Below are 15857 nucleotides of genomic sequence, written 5' to 3'. Positions count from 1 at the left end.
TTTTCTATTACTTTCTTGAAATTTCTATCTATTTTTCGAATGAAAACAGCGCTTTTTAATAAGAGTAATATTATATGTCATTTTTTAATAAAAAATGTGAAAGTTATTTTTAAATATTAAAATGTGACACAATGGTTTACACCATATTTTTTATTTTCAAAATACTTTACATATGATTTTTCAAATGTCTCCAATTTTTTGAGGATATATTTATAAGTTGCAAGTCATTTGTTACCGGTTTCGTTTACCCAACGATTCGTTTACCCAACTAATTCAGCAACCATGGCGCTATCACACGTACAGTTCAAAAGAAGCTACGCAAATCCGCTCAAAAGCACATGTGGGCTTCACTCAGTAGCAGTGGATTGAGAATTCTGCGCTGCCGCGTTGTTTATCTGCCAAACCCGCTTCCGATTAGCCCTCTTCCTCTGGTACGTTCCGGGTTTCGAATCCGAATTTTGATGGACAGTTTCAAAAAAAATGCTTCTTTCACTGCTTCCTCTGGTTCCAGCAGAAGGTATGTTTTGTGTGTTTTCCCTCGAAATTGTTTGTTTTCATATCAAAGATTATAATTTTATTTTCTGAACTCTTTTACTAATTTTTGGATATAATTTGTGGTGGGTTGGATGAAGAGGGCTGGAGAAGAATGATAATCGGGAAAGATTAAGAGGCCGTGGCGGTGGCTCTTGCAAAGATAAGATTGATGCTCTTGGCAGACTGCTGTATGCAATTAGTATTGCTCTTTATTTATGTGATTTTTTTTTTAATTATTTTTGGATCAGTTAGTATTTAATTGTCGTATAAGGAACAAAAAAAGGAATGAAGATGAAGAAGATTATCCAATTTACACCAGTATAATCAATAATTTTGGAATTTTTTTATGGGTTTAAAGCAGGAATGGCCGCGGAAAAGTTTAATCCAAATGGCTTCTAATTAAAGTGTGATATCTTGAACTAATATGATTACAGAAAACATGGCATTCTGAAAGGTTTTTACGACATTGCATTACTTATGCTTTTGATGTTATGCTGAAAACTAGTTTATAAAAGAGATAATTTTCTTAATATTTATTTGAATCCTTCTTGTAGACCATAATTTATTGTTTTTACAGCTATTATTATTTCTTTTAAGAAAAAAAGAAGTCCCAGAGAAGGTGATTAGTATTTTCCAGATATCATAGCGTTCCATTGGGTTCTAATCTTTTTATTATTATTATTATTTTTAATAATTTAGGGTTAACTGGATATGAAACGAATACTAAAATCTTGCACAGTTAAATGTAGTTGAGGCATCTCTCCAATTATTATTTACTTACGTTAGCTATTTGTTGTCAATAATTTCAGAACGCGTATACTGCGACACATGGCTTCTGAGCTGAAATTGGACATGAGGAGTGATGGATATGTCAAGGTCCAAGACCTGCTAAAGCTAAAACTGAAAACCTTTGCCAATATTCCACTACACATGCATACAGTTGATGATGTTAGAGAGGTTTGTTCTTTTATCTCTGTATATAAATCTAATGTGAAGAATTCATATCAAGTACCATATGGTAATGTACGTTTATGTTCCGTTGACTACTTTTAGTTGGTAAATTTCTTCAAGTGTTCTTTCTAAGATTTTGGAAGTTGCCGATCAAAGATAGATCAGTGGTCATCCTTTTATTTTTACCCTTTGAGTCTCTATTCAGGGATAGCCCTGTCATTTGAATTTTGAAGCCATCTGCAATTCCTCGTTTGTACTCTTGGAAATTATTTTTCAGAGGTTACATCTTGAGGCATGTCTCATGTGAGATGTTCATTAGACAACTCAAAGCTTACGAATTGAGTGCTATTTTCAAGGCGTATGCCTCATGGCAGCTTAGGGCCTGAGGCATGCGCTTATTGTTTTGAAGTATCTGGTTTTCTATTATTAGCCTTAGCATTTTGGACTGTGTCTTAGTTTAGAGTGTTGTACTATTTATTTATTTATTTATTATTATTTTTTTAACGTTGGAAGTTTACCTGGCATGGTCATGTCTTTATTACTAATAATTAATAATGGTGTTGTGTAGGATCATCTTCATTTGTTGGAGGAAAGTCGAATTTTGTCTAATCATCTTCATGTGGGGGTTTTGCTTACTACCCTAATAATTCTGAGCCTTCTGGGTCAGGGTGGAGCAGAAGAATCATTTTATCAGCAATACATGACTAGAACCCATTAGGTTTTGTAAGATGACTCGGTTGTTTTTAACAAAACTTGGCAGGGTCTTTAAATAAGTTCATGTTAAGCTGGTCAAATGTTGTTATAGATTAATACTTGCTTGTGAGGTGTTCAATAATACTTTGGCCTTCAAAGTTTGTGTTCCTTTCTGTGCTGTTCCCCTTTCTGATGCCCTGCTAACTATCATGGAGCATCACAACATAGAAATGTGCTTCTCAATGTATAGATGTTAATATAATAATAATTTTCAGTCAAATACGCGTTTTTTTTTTTCATATGACTTGCTATTTCTGTTTTTCATATATAAATTTTTGTCTAACAACAATCTTTCTCCTTAATTTAATATCTAACAGGCTGTCAAAAAGGATAATAAACAAAGGTTTAGCCTATTGGAAGAAAATGGGGAGCTTCTCATACGTGCAAATCAAGGCCACACCATAGCGGTAATGGATTGTCCAAAAATTGCAACTAGGACTGGGCTGTAGTAGTTCAAATAAAATTGATAACTGAAAGTAGCCCATCATTTCTGTTATATTAAACGTTATTTCTCCCTTTCTCATTTCTATGTTGAAGGAATGAAGTTTATTGGGATTTAGTTTGATGAAGTTGGGATATGAGATTCTTTAATGAATTTTAGTGGTATACTACTAAAGTTTTAATTCTCAGAATTGGTGAAAGTTGAAACGTTCAGTGGAACTTTAATTCTGAAAATCTTAGATAGGTGGTGGTAATTTCTATTAGAAGTGTGTAATGCTGCAATTTTTATAGTTCATCATCTTGCTATAATCTTTTTATATACTTGTATAAGTTTATCAGTGTCCAAAAGCTGCTGATTTTGATTGAACCCTGAAAAATGTATTAGTAATGGGTAGTGAAGACACTATTATTTAAAATTATATGATGATCGATTAGATAGAAAATGTTATTTAAATGTGAACTCTTTTATGTTAATATCAATTTCTTAGGTCACAGGAAAGAAGCATTGATTCATAGATTTGAGATATTGAGTTCAGAAATATAATCTATAAAATTTTAGAAAAATTGAATAGTTGAATTGAATTGATTAGGATACGACTTCAACCTTTTATGTCTGATGAGGACGATGAATCAATTTGTTTTCCTTTTTGGGTTGTATTATTTGCATGTTTCAAGCGCCAATTTATGTTGAACTTGTAATATTTCTTAGCATTCTATCATGCAGTTTTGTATTGAGATGTTAAGATTTCCTCTTTCAATGTATTTTTGCTTTGAATTTCTTTTCAAAGTTAATTGTTCATCTTTATTTGGTTGCACCATTTGATTATTTTTGTGTCCCATTTTCATTCTCTTTTCTAAATTTATTTGGTAGACAGACAGTTGAAACGGAGAGCTTGTTGAAACCTATACTTTCACCTGAAGAAGTACTAGGTGAGATGTTACTTTGGATTGTCATCTATTTCTCTTCTTGAAGAGATCAAGTTAACTGTTCTACTTCTAAGAGTTTCCACCCATATCGATATTGTGCAGTGTGTGTACATGGGACCTACAAGAAGAACTTGGAATCAATTTTAGAACATGGTCTCAAATGCATGAAGAGATTACATGTACATTTCTCTTGTGGCTTGCCAACAGATGGTGAAGTTATTAGTGGTGAGATATTTGATGTTAGTTTTGTTGTGTGCTCTGTTTTATCATGCAGTTGCTTTGTGAGCAAATTTACTTTCCGCATTCTTTATGTGCCCGCTTGTCGCTTGATTACGATTACCGAGCAAAGAAACAAGCAAATGGTTCTTGAGCACATATACAGGGCATGACTCACCATATTGGTTTGGTATATTTGTTGCATGTTTGGTATGCATGACTGTATAGCTTAAGGAACAAGATTCTCGATTGTGTTTCATCATAGTATTGTCTAGTGTTCTCCAATCCTACTTACCAAACATGCCATTAATGTTTTACTTTTCAGTCTATTAGCAATGATACAATTATGTGCATCGATGCTTAAAATTGAAGTAACCTTTCTTCCTTGAAGTATAACGTGAGATAGCTGGCTTTCTTCCTTTTTTAGCCCTGGGATATAGTATAGACCTTAAAATTTTGGGGAGCTCTGTTTGTATGTAAAATAACCTGCTTCTTGCAGAAGATTATTGATAAAGATTGTCAATTGAACCCTAAAGTAAAAGGCTTCTATCTTGAAATTTTTGGTAAGATATCATCCAGACTTACATGTGCAACGTTGTATGCATTAAAAAGTGTCACACTTCGGTGGCTTAGTCATGTTCCCATTATGTTTTCTTTTTCTTCAGATAAAACGGGAAATTTGTATTTGTTACAGATTTTCTTCGTATTTAGATTTATTGGGAAGAAGGCTTAATTTTTTGTTTGTTTTCGACTTATTTAAATAGGTCATTGCATTGGTGGTTTGATGATATGTGTGACGTGATTTTTCAGGGATGAGACGAGATGTCAATTTGTTGATCTTTCTTGATGTAAGAAAAGCTATGGAAGGTACATTATATGAACATTGTGATAGTTCTTGTTTAATGTACACCACATTTTTGCTTTTATAATATTGTTTCTAAATTCATCATCTTTTATTCCAGATGGAATGAAACTTTACATTTCCGATAACAAGGTGATCTTGACTGAGGGTTTCAATGGAGTGGTTCCTGTGAAGTATTTCCGGAAGGTAGAATTGTGGCCAAAGAGAGAGCTTATACCATTTCAGACGGGCAAGTAGAATTTATCTTCTCTTTGAATATATCTATGGCCATTTGCATCTTTTAAGGTGGGATTTCTGTATCTTTACCAAACATCAGCATAGCTTGATAGGTGTCATGGAATGGGACGGATTTTATGTTGTATCTACATGGATCATCTTCTTGAATAGTGTTATTCATCAAATTGTAAATGACTAAGTTGGAATGTAACTTGACTATGAGAATAATTTTGTCCCTTTGAAGCTTTCGACTCCGAAAGTGTTAATACATGTTTTGACGAAGGTATTGAAAACTAAGGGCCGGCCAGTCGGTAGGGATGTCAAACGGGTCAAGCGGCTTATCGGCTCGATCGCTTGGCTCGTCAAAACCCGGCTCATGGGCGGATTGGACAAGCCTGAGCCTGAGCTGAGCAAGGGCTCAATCCCAGGCTCGGCTCGTCGAACCCACGAGCCATTTTGACGAGCCCACGAGCTCTCGTAAAAAAATATTAATTTATTTTTTTAAAAAAATGTTCAAAATGTGCAAATTTACCAAAAAAATTAAAATATTCAGGAGCTCGTGGGCCGAGCCGAGCTCGAGCTCGGCTCGTCTTCCACAAGCTCGGCTGATCACGAGCCCGAGCCGAGCTCGTGGGTTAAAGGACCGAGTCGAGCCATCACTACCAGTCGGGCTAAGGTGGGATGATAATGCCTTTTAGCTCCTCATTGTAAATTTGTTACGACTTCAACGATAGTTATGAGTCATTTAAGTTACTCTGCCAAATATCTCTAGGAGATTGTTTCTTATGCCAATGAATTTGACAAATAATCTTTAGCCTCAATTTCAGTTGATATAACCATAAACGTATATTAAAACGTTCATCATGGTGTGTTTGAATTGTATGTGGGGATGTGATTTTAAGAGGTTTAATAGGTCTTGATTGTTAGATTAACTTAAATGTGTTGATTATTTGTCAAATTTATTTGTAGGAGGAATAGTTCTCATATCTCTATTGTGCATCATATGGTAGAAAATATAGAGTTTTGTACGATATTCCACACTTGTCTCGTGAATAATTATGTGTCAAGATGTGAGGGACTTCTTCGTCATAGGCTGTGTCGTGTCCCTAACTGCCTCCAATCAGGCCGATATAGGGGTAAATATAGCCTCGCATTAATCTTAGTGATTTTTATTTTATTTTATTTTATTTTATTTTTTTCTCTTTTTACGTCAAGCTTAAATTAGATTGATGTACATTATGTGAATAAATATTGTATTTTTTGGCTTCATGAAACTGATGAACAGTCATCTAGTGTTGATATGATTTATGGTTTCAATATTAGTTTATAGAAATTCAAGATTTACTGTTTTAGTTCTTTTAACGTAATAAATTAGTCGTTTATATTATTAATATTAAAGAATTAATTATTTTAAACGGTGGAAATTACATTCTCATACAACATTGAGAAGTCTTAAGGATTTCCTAATTTTAACAGCAACATCGCAGTCTAATTTTAATGCAAATAAATAGGATAATGGATAAACGAATTGCAAAATTTTAGGTAAAAACATTTTTTAATTGTCTTGTACACTTAAATTGGCAAGTAAATTTCATTTTATGATTTTGTTTTTAATTTTTTTAAAGAAAATGTATCACTCATTAGTAAAATGTCAATCTAATTTTAGCATTTTGCTGCTCGGGCCTATGACAGGGCTGAGGTGCTGGCCCCTATTTATGTAGCATGGCTCCTAATTTTAATGTATTAGAACTACCAAATATAAGGTTAAGATGAATCTAAACTTAGCGCTTGTTTGTTTTCAAATATGGGAGATATTATAAAGTTTTGAATAGTATTTTTTGGACAATGTGTGATTAAAATTTAAAGAAGCTTTATTGATTTGAATGTAGAGTATTTTATTGTGTGAATATATGATGAAAAATGTTTCCGGAGCAAGCATTGTTAAAAGGATGACAAACAAAGGCTTATATTCATTTACATATTAATGTAAAGTTTTTTCCATTTATTAATGTAAAACGCCTCTTTTTGCAGTCATTGAAATTATATTCTTGAATTTCAATTGTAGGCATATTTTATTAGAAAGCAAATAGATAAAAGAATTTTTAGAGAAAGTTGATACAATGTGACTTCTCTAAAAGTACTTTTGTAATAGAAAATTATTTTGAAAATTACTTTTCAAACAAAAATGAAAAAAATTCTTTCTGAAAGCACTTCTAGAAGAAATGTAGATCAAGACAACAGATGGTAAACCCTTTTACTGTTATACACCTCTTCTTTAATAGTGGATACACTGAATCGCCAACCTAAACAAGGTAAGACCATGTTTGGCACAGAGTACTGCACAGTACAACGAACAAGGGATTGCTTATTGTATAATTTAAATAGAAGAATTTGAGATCCATATTATACAATTTAAATAGAAGAATTCTTCATAAACTAAAACCACCACCAATCGAAACTACATGTCCGGAAAAGGGGAGGGTGGAGAAAGGGGAGGGTGGAGAAACTACCCCCAGGGCACATCTCCAAGTGGTAAAAGGGAAGGGTGGAGAAATCCAGCTTTGCTTGAAGCTGCTGCGTCAAGAGTTCGAATCCTGAAATATGGATTTGGCTCTTGGATAAGTGCAAGTGTACAAACAGCCTTCCACCCTGTACCCTTGGAGGCATAACCTGCGATTTACCTCCTTCACGATGCTCCAGACAGGGGTGGTGGGGGACCCTTAAGGTTAGGGTTTAACCTTTTTACATGTCCGGAAAAATAAGGATAATAAAAATGGCTTTAAAGAGGTCAAAATGGAAATACCAGAAAGAACTTTATAGTCGAAAGTAGAGATGGTCAAGCACAATCAAATCACGCTGCACCTTAACGGTCGATATACAAAAATTATCAAAAAAATCACTCCTAAAGAAGCTAAGATAAGTATATGAAAATCATCACAGAAATCACTTAAGAAGGAAGGATCCTTTCACCAGAAGATTATATCAGTTCACATTGATTACATACAACCTCATTCTGCAAACTATCTCCCTTTCCACAGCACATGGGAAGAGCATTCTTACTAATTAAGGAGTTCCAGTTACAGTAAGAGAGTAGCATCAAAGGCTGTATTTGCTGTATTGGTAAAGGACAGAGCAAGAAGTAGTTTCATTTACGAGACAGGTGCTGGTGACTTATAGGCACACTCAACTTCTTTATGAAACTGTTCTTAAAAGGGAGGACAGTATATATTTTCCATCTGCAACTAATCCCTTTAAATTTTTTCCCATTTACCTCAACAATGAACTATGTTGCATAGGCACTTCAACTTCAGTAACGTGTCCGTGTCTAACACGTATTGAATATCAACACTTCTCTGATACTCTACCATGGTCATTTTTCATTTTTTATTTGAAATATTATATATTTTTAACTCAAAGTTATTATTAAATAACATATAAATACTTTTATTTAAAAGTTTTTAACAAGAAAAATTAATAATGAGTATAAAACTAAAAACTTATACAGTATAAATAAAGAACTTTAAAGATTTTAATTAACATGTCAACAGCCTGTCATTCAATATTCTTTGAAATATCACATGTCGACATATCTAACATGTGCTGTATCGGGCACACGTATCATTGACGGTTCATCATAGACAATGAACAACTTATTAGATTGTATCTTCATAAGCTCTGAGGATAGGCTTCAAAATTAAATTTGATTAACATGCAAGGGATCCCATACTTATCCAGCCTATTTAAGATTGATACTAGTTAATGTTAAGTAAACTATTAGTATAGCATAATCAGGTTCACCAATGATTTTCCTTTACTGTCATTAATGGTGTACAGCCCATTCGTTCCTAAGGGCATAGATTCACGTAGCTAACATTCAAATTTATTGAGAACACTGATGTTTTAAATAGGTTCAGTCAGGTAATAAAGCATTTTATATATGCAAGTTGGGGCATAAGGATCAAGAGACAACCTAGTAAAATAACTCAATGAAATATAAGAATACAAAGCAAACTCGTAATAAACTAAATACTATTTGGAAAATCCACAATAAAACAAACTCGACATATCTGATTTCTCTTCCTCCTCTTCATGACTTTGGTTTCTTCTTTTTCTTTTTGGTGATGCTCTAATTGTAATCATGCTTTCTCCATCTCCTTCCGTGTGAAGGCATAAAGAACGAGAAAACAAAACGAATGTAGAAAGTCCTAGGCTATAAAAATAGCCCAAAAAGCTTAAGTCAATATTGAAATCCCTATAAAAGACAATACAAACGAGCGCACACCTTAGCCACCCTTAGGCTCAGCAGAAAAGGCAGGCAAAAAAATCTCTATAACGTTCTAATCTATTAAAATCGCCCAAAAGGCGATACCAATAATGAGAAATCCAGAAAACGCAAGATAAATAAGGACAAACCATAACCATCCTGAGCTAAATCCTGAGGCACACTCTATAAATCGAAGCATAAGCCTCGCTAAATCGATGCGTAATCCTTGGAAATTCCACAAGGTGAACACTTCAAGGCATTTTAATGAGAGTGTCGTCACGTAAGATGCATTGCGCACCTCGAAGCCTCAGAAAGCTTTTTAAACAAGGGATAATATAGCTTAATTTGTTGTTGTTCCTAATAAATCATTCCCTTGACAAATGATAAGACAGACCAAAAGTATGTGACTTATCAAGACATCCTTGAAGTGCTGGCCTTTAACCACAGTTCTACATTGGATTGTGCTAAAGAAGTTCTCAAAAGTTCCCTCATAAATTATGATAGCTTTTATACCACATAATCCTATATATGCAAACATCTATATGAATGGAAGGAAAGAGATTCTATAAAATGCTGTATATTGAAGAGAAAATTTAGACTTATTACCTAAACCAGCAATTCCAGGCTTCCAAGCATGGGCAGCTACTATGTGGATCCAAAAACCGGGAACGCAATTCCTGAACATAACCATATGTACTAACATGGAGCTCCTTAAGTTAGAGACCAACGCGATAAACTCCTAGTAAGTCGGTGAAACAGTGTAAAGAAGCAAACTAATAATATTTCATGATGAATAAGCCTATAAAAGTAGATAGTCCAATACATCAGCTTTTGCCAAAGCAGTAATTAAGTAAAAATTTGAGTCACGAGTCATTTAATGTTTCACATAAAGTATGTTATAGACAAATTATCGATTACTTATTTATTTGGATATCATAAAGATGATACAAGTCCAACAATCAGCATATTGCTTTATCAGACAATTTCTACAGTGGTAAAACTACAACAATTCCCATGAACCACCAAAGTTTGTCGTGTCTTTTGATACAGACCAGAATGTCCAAGCAAGAAATGCCCACAACCATAAAAGCTTCTTCTTCATGGGCTTCGTAATTTCCTCCGTATATGAAATCATTGAAATATATGGAAACAAGATAATGGAGGTGACGGATAGATTAAAACCAATCATAAGAATCAAAATAAACAAGAATGAAATGATTCTACCACAACTGAAAAAATATTGTATTACTGTGCACTCTTCTTCCCATTACCATAGTAACTGAGATACCATTGAACGAATTTCTTCAATCCTGTCTTGAGATCAGTCGTCGGCTTATATCCAAGCTCCCTCTGAGCCAAGCTTATGTTGGCGTGTGTGAATTGCACATCCCCATTCCTTGGCAACTTCATAATCATCCTCTTGGCCTTCACCTTGAGTAGCCTCTCCAAAATGCTCACAAGATCTGAAACAGGTACAGGAGATGTGTTTCCCAAATTGTACACACGTAATTGTGCTGGCCCCTTCTTCTTGCCACCACTACCGGTACTCTTTTCAGCGGTGTCCAGTGCCCCCAAACAACCCTTCACAATATCATCAATGTAAGTGAAATCCCTCGCAACTGTACCATGATTAGCAGCCTCAAAGATCTGAATTGACTTCCCCTTCAAAATATCTCTACTAAAAAAGAAATATGCCATGTCTGGCCTACCCCAAGGTCCATAAACCGTGAAGAACCTCAATCCGGTAAGCGAAAGTCCATATATATGGTTATAAGTATGTGCAATCTCCTCACCAGCCTTCTTAGTTGCAGCATACAAACTAGCAGGCTGATCAGTCCGATCCTTCTCTGAAAAGGGCACTTTTGTATTCAATCCATAAACAGAACTGCTTGAAGCCCACACAATAGCAGGCTGAGGATTTGCGCTCTTGCAAACCTCAAGCAAACTAACCAGGCCAGCAATGTTGCTATGGACATAGGAGCTAGGATTTTCCATGGCATAGCGCACCCCAGCCTGTGCAGCCAAATGCATGACATGGGTAAATGGGACAATATCGAAAAGTTTCTTCAAGAGGGCAACATCATTGATATCACCCTCCACAATGTACACCCCAGTGCGCTCCAAGAGCGCCTGCCGAGCCCTCTTAAGGGACGGATCATAATAGTCGTTGAAATTATCAAGCCCAAGAACGCCATCCCCACGGCGCTTGAGGGCGGCAGAAACATGGGTGCCTACAAAACCAGCAGCCCCTGTAACCAAAACCAAAATCCCATTTCTTGACCTGATTTTAGCTGAGGTCCTGACCCTTTTCTCCCAGGCAGGACCACCGTAAAAGTTGGTTCTGAGGGACCTCCTATTGAGATCTGACGTGACAGGAGAGGAAGAAGATGGTGATCTATAAAAGAACACAAAGATCAAGCCAAGGAAAACAATAGACCAGAAGGTGAGCTTGGCTAGAGATGAATGCAACCTCAGCCTATTGTATGGGGATTTCTCCATCTTAAACTTACCTGGGATTGAAGGGGTGTTATCAATGTGCTTCATCTGTAACATTACACTCTAAAATCTTGAAGATTTGAAGAATACCCAGATGGGAAATCCCCTGTATTGTTGGCTAATCTAAAGATTTTCCAGAAATAACAGAACAAGTCTAGGGTTTGAAAAATGACACCAACAAAAGAAAAAAGTTTTATTCGCTAATAATTGTACGAAATAAGAAAAATGTAAGAAAAAAGGCAGGTGAAGGAGTCTTGGAGGTGGTGCTATGGAAGATTTTGATGCTTTATTGATAATAATCTTCTGGTTCTTGGAAGCACTGGTGGTTGGTCATGGTGGTGGGCTTTTTCCTTTTTCTTTCCTTTTTTTTTTAATTAAAAATTGATTTTCATAGTTTGATCATTTATTAGAAGTCGATTTATTTTAGAGAGAGAGAGAGAGAGAGATTTTAGGGTTGGATTAAAGTGAGTGGAGGGATAAGAATCAAGTTTGAAGAAATTTAAAAAATAATTAATGGAAGAGTAAGAGAAAGTGGACTCTTGGAGAATCATGAACATAGTCAAACAAGAACATGATTAATGAAAATATATTATGCCAAAAACATGATTAGTAAAATAAAAGGAGGGAAAATTAAGGTTAAGGTCGCAACCTATTGCAAATGAAGCAAATTGGTCCTTGACCTATTATTTTAGTGGCTGCATTCTCCAACCTCTTAAGTGTATAGCACTCGAGTTTTTAATGAATAATTTTATTCTTATCTTTGATTAAGAACTCAATTTTTATTATAGCACTCGAGCTTTTAAAGATTATCCTTATCTTGAATTTTGATTAAGAGCTTAATTTTTTTATTAAAAAGACGATATCATCTTCATCTTTAATTTATATATGTAAAAAAGAATAGATATAAAGAAAAATACAAAATCCACATACCCTTATCTTTTATTTTATCCATTTTCATTCTTCATTTATTCTTTCTTTAAAAGATATAAGAGTAAAATTTTGGTTTTAGCAAAATATTCACATATACCCATCTTGCTCATGACATAAGGAGCCATGCGTTACTCTGAAAAAAGGTAGCCCAAAAGCTCACGACTAGTATATATGTGTGTGTGTGCGCGCGCGCGCGCGCTTTAAAATGAGGAAAAAAAATCGCACTTTGCATCTATTAGTTTTTCAAGATTGATCTTAAAAAGAGAAAAGAAAAAAAGGTTTTAGTCCTTTTATTGGACTTGTTTGATGGAAACCACTATAAGATAGGAGATGTGTCAATGAAAAATTGAAGGTGAAAGTACGTCGAAAAAAGTTAGGAACACAATTGTTACAGTAAGTAAAAATTGATCTTGAGAACAATTAAAATATAATGTAACAATTAAAAACTGCAATGTGAATATAGTTTACCTATAACTAATTGCAACGGTAAATTGTCAAGGAGGCCTAAATTTTACAAAAATGAAAGATTGAAGACCAAGGAAACCAAAATCATTAGATTGGGGCCCTATAAATAATCTTTCCATTAATAAAATGATTTTTATTTTGTAGTTTATTTCCTTTCACAAGTGTATAAAGTCAAAATGAATTCAAAGGGGAAAAAATATAAATAAAAAGATTTTAATTTGATTGGTTGAAAAGGGTGTGAAATTTTGGCCCTTCATTTTCAAGTGGTTTATTTTAAACCAATAATTATTGTGTGGGAGTTGTTTAATTGGGAGGAGAGTGATTAAGGTTGGACTTTGAAATTAGGATTCGTTAGTTGGAGATCGTGTGAATGAGATTTTAGGATAATTATGAGTGTTCCCTAGTTCTTATGCCATTGGATGGTGTGAAAGATTTGTAGGGATTTGCAATTTTATTTTGAAGCAATCTAATTACAATCGTTAATTACAAGATCAAATGAGCTGGATCATAAAAATCCTAAGAATGCAATTAGTTCACCGAATACAAATAACGTTGGGCAATCTTGATAAATATTCTCGATTTTTGTTCATATTAAGTTCGATTAGAAGTGTCAAATGCACGAAAAATATTTTTCTTGTAATCTTCTTATGAAGGTCTAGCTTCTAAAGAATTCTACTTGAAAGATCAAGTTCACCTTTATATTTTCTAATTATCTCTCAAGTTTTTTCTTTAAGAAAAAGTGTACATACTTAAAATGATTGATCAACAAGAAGGAAAATAGAACTATTCTTTTAGTCACCCCCAAATACATGTCTTTTGCTAGCTCCTAGAGTCGATTTTGGGAAGGGGTACAAGGCATTTTCATTGCGAAGTGAGAGAGAGAGAGAGGACGATAGCAAGATCTTGGTCTAAAATGGATATGGGAGCGACTAAAGTGCTTGGATTTGAGCTTTTTAGTTTCATTTCAAAAACTCAACTACTTCGAGGGATAAAATCTCACACCAAAAGGAGAATTGGGAATTTCATTGATAGGAGATCAGAGTGTTTTTCCTTGGAAATGAAAAATTTGCCCATCGAGTTTTATCAACTTGCATCGAATAAGAATGAAAATATAGACCAACTCATAAAGCTTTGGATTGTTTCTCTTAATAAAATTGACATTTTAAAATGGAATTCCAAATCTTAACATGGTATCAAAATTTATTAAACTTAAACGAGTAATTCAACACAGGTAATACTCAAAAAAATAAGCACACAAATTTTAAGATTAGTATGCTCAAACAAGCTACCATCTTGTGGTACCATGTTAAGGGAAAGAATTCTATATCGAATAAAGATGAAAAAATATAGATCAACTTTAAGGGCTTGTGTTACTTCTCTTAATAATGTTGACCTTTTAAAATAGAATCTCAAATTTTAATACAGTTAACAAGTTATGATTTAGGCCGATCGCATTTAGTCTTTTACACACGAGGTATCAATCTTAAAACTCATCAAGGTCACTTCGGAATTTAGTTAGACATGATTGAGAATATTATCAATGAACTAAATTAGGTTCCATTGTATACCCTATTGCAGGGCACTCATGTATGTAATTGTAATTAGAGTACTTACAAATTGACTCGTATGGACTATTTTGGCGAAGTTGTTCACAAGATAACAAATGTTATCCTATTACTTCTAGTAGTTGGACTTGTTTTCTAGAATAATGATATTCGTAGTGAAAATTATCAACAATCGTCCTACGTGGCATATAAATGACGATTTGTTGTTTAATGCACAAAGCAATATGTATACTACGCAGGGTGAATGTCAGTAATCTTCAATATGAATAGTACTACTTTATTTTCTGTCACAATTTGGGAAATAGTCTTTATAATGATGAAGATCACTCTATATTTGGTAGAATTCTCGCACACGCTTTTGGTTTATCTTCCATGAACTAGAAATTATAAACTAAATGTAATTGAGAAAAAGAAAAAAATGCATATACAAAAAAAATTGTATAATTGCTTTTTGCCTTTGAATTACAAAGAGAAATGCCTTATCTTAAAGGCTATAAATGATTATAATCTTTTAACATAATAACACAATCTTTCCTTTATGTTTTCCTTTATCCTTATGATACTTTAAATTGATATTTTTTTGAGCCCCATCTTTAGAAAAGATAAATTTTGTAATAGTAGGTATTTTTTTTATTTTTTATTTTTTGAAGAATGTATGTTTAAAAAGTAGAAAAAAATAAAAATAATAAATAAATATATAAGGATAATTGGAACAAAACGCCCCTACATTTAAGGTTTATTATGAAAAACATTCATTCCTTTCATTTTTTAACATTTTTTGCCCTTATTTCCACATTTCTTTACCAAAAACGTCATTTTAACCATTTTTAATGTAAAATGACCAAAATACCCTAATATTTAAATATAACCCAAAAAACAAAGAAAAGAAAAATAAAGAATAAACTACAATCTTACTTCTAAATGTTTTAAAAAGTGTAAATGAGTCCAAACAATTATTAAAAAGCCTAATAGCACAAAACGTCCATACGTTTGGTTTATAGTGTGAAAAACATCCATACATTTCAAATTGGGGAGAATGATGTTTTTCATAATGAAACGTGAAAATAGGGTTGAAAACACAAGAAAATTGAAAAGTTGGGACGTTTTTCTAGAAGAAGTGTCAAACGTAAATATGTTTTTTGCTATTAAGCCTCACAAAAACATTAAAAATAGCAAAAACTCTCTCTCTCTCTCTCTCTCTCTCTCTCTCTCTCCTCCTCACTCTCTCTCTTCTCTT

General features: G+C 33.8%; 2 protein-coding genes across 2 annotated transcripts; one reads left to right on the top strand and one right to left on the bottom strand.

Annotated features, from left to right (window-relative positions):
* Positions 1-254: 254 nt before the first annotated feature.
* On the top strand, positions 255-5149 carry LOC111373381 (tRNA 2'-phosphotransferase 1-like). Its single transcript, XM_022995897.1, has 8 exons — positions 255-517; positions 633-722; positions 1344-1491; positions 2556-2645; positions 3555-3609; positions 3709-3831; positions 4633-4689; positions 4785-5149. The coding sequence occupies exons 1-8, from the start codon at positions 339-341 to the stop codon at positions 4919-4921; spliced, it is 879 nt and encodes a 292-aa protein (XP_022851665.1). The 5' UTR covers positions 255-338; the 3' UTR covers positions 4922-5149.
* Positions 5150-9923: 4774 nt separating this feature from the next.
* On the bottom strand, positions 9924-12155 carry LOC111373380 (UDP-glucuronate 4-epimerase 3-like). The gene has a single exon (XM_022995896.1). The coding sequence runs from the start codon at positions 11715-11717 to the stop codon at positions 10410-10412; it is 1308 nt and encodes a 435-aa protein (XP_022851664.1). The 5' UTR covers positions 11718-12155; the 3' UTR covers positions 9924-10409.
* Positions 12156-15857: the final 3702 nt, after the last annotated feature.

The sequence above is a fragment of the Olea europaea genome, unplaced genomic scaffold, assembly GCF_002742605.1.
Source record: "Olea europaea var. sylvestris unplaced genomic scaffold, O_europaea_v1 scaffold112, whole genome shotgun sequence".
NCBI lineage: Eukaryota > Viridiplantae > Streptophyta > Magnoliopsida > Lamiales > Oleaceae > Olea > Olea europaea.
The sequence above is the reverse complement of the archived record's forward strand: the minus strand, read 5'-3'. Positions and strand labels throughout refer to the sequence as shown.

Bases quoted from the DNA above. Each gene is read 5' to 3' on its own strand.
- LOC111373381 (XM_022995897.1), top strand. From the start codon at position 339: ATGTGGGCTTCACTCAGTAGCAGTGGATTGAGAATTCTGCGCTGCCGC. The intron at 518-632 runs GTATGTTTTGTG...GGTTGGATGAAG, and splicing joins TCCTCTGGTTCCAGCAGAAG to AGGGCTGGAGAAGAATGATA. The intron at 723-1,343 runs GTATGCAATTAG...CAATAATTTCAG, and splicing joins GATGCTCTTGGCAGACTGCT to AACGCGTATACTGCGACACA.
- LOC111373380 (XM_022995896.1), bottom strand. From the start codon at position 11,717: ATGTTACAGATGAAGCACATTGATAACACCCCTTCAATCCCAGGTAAG.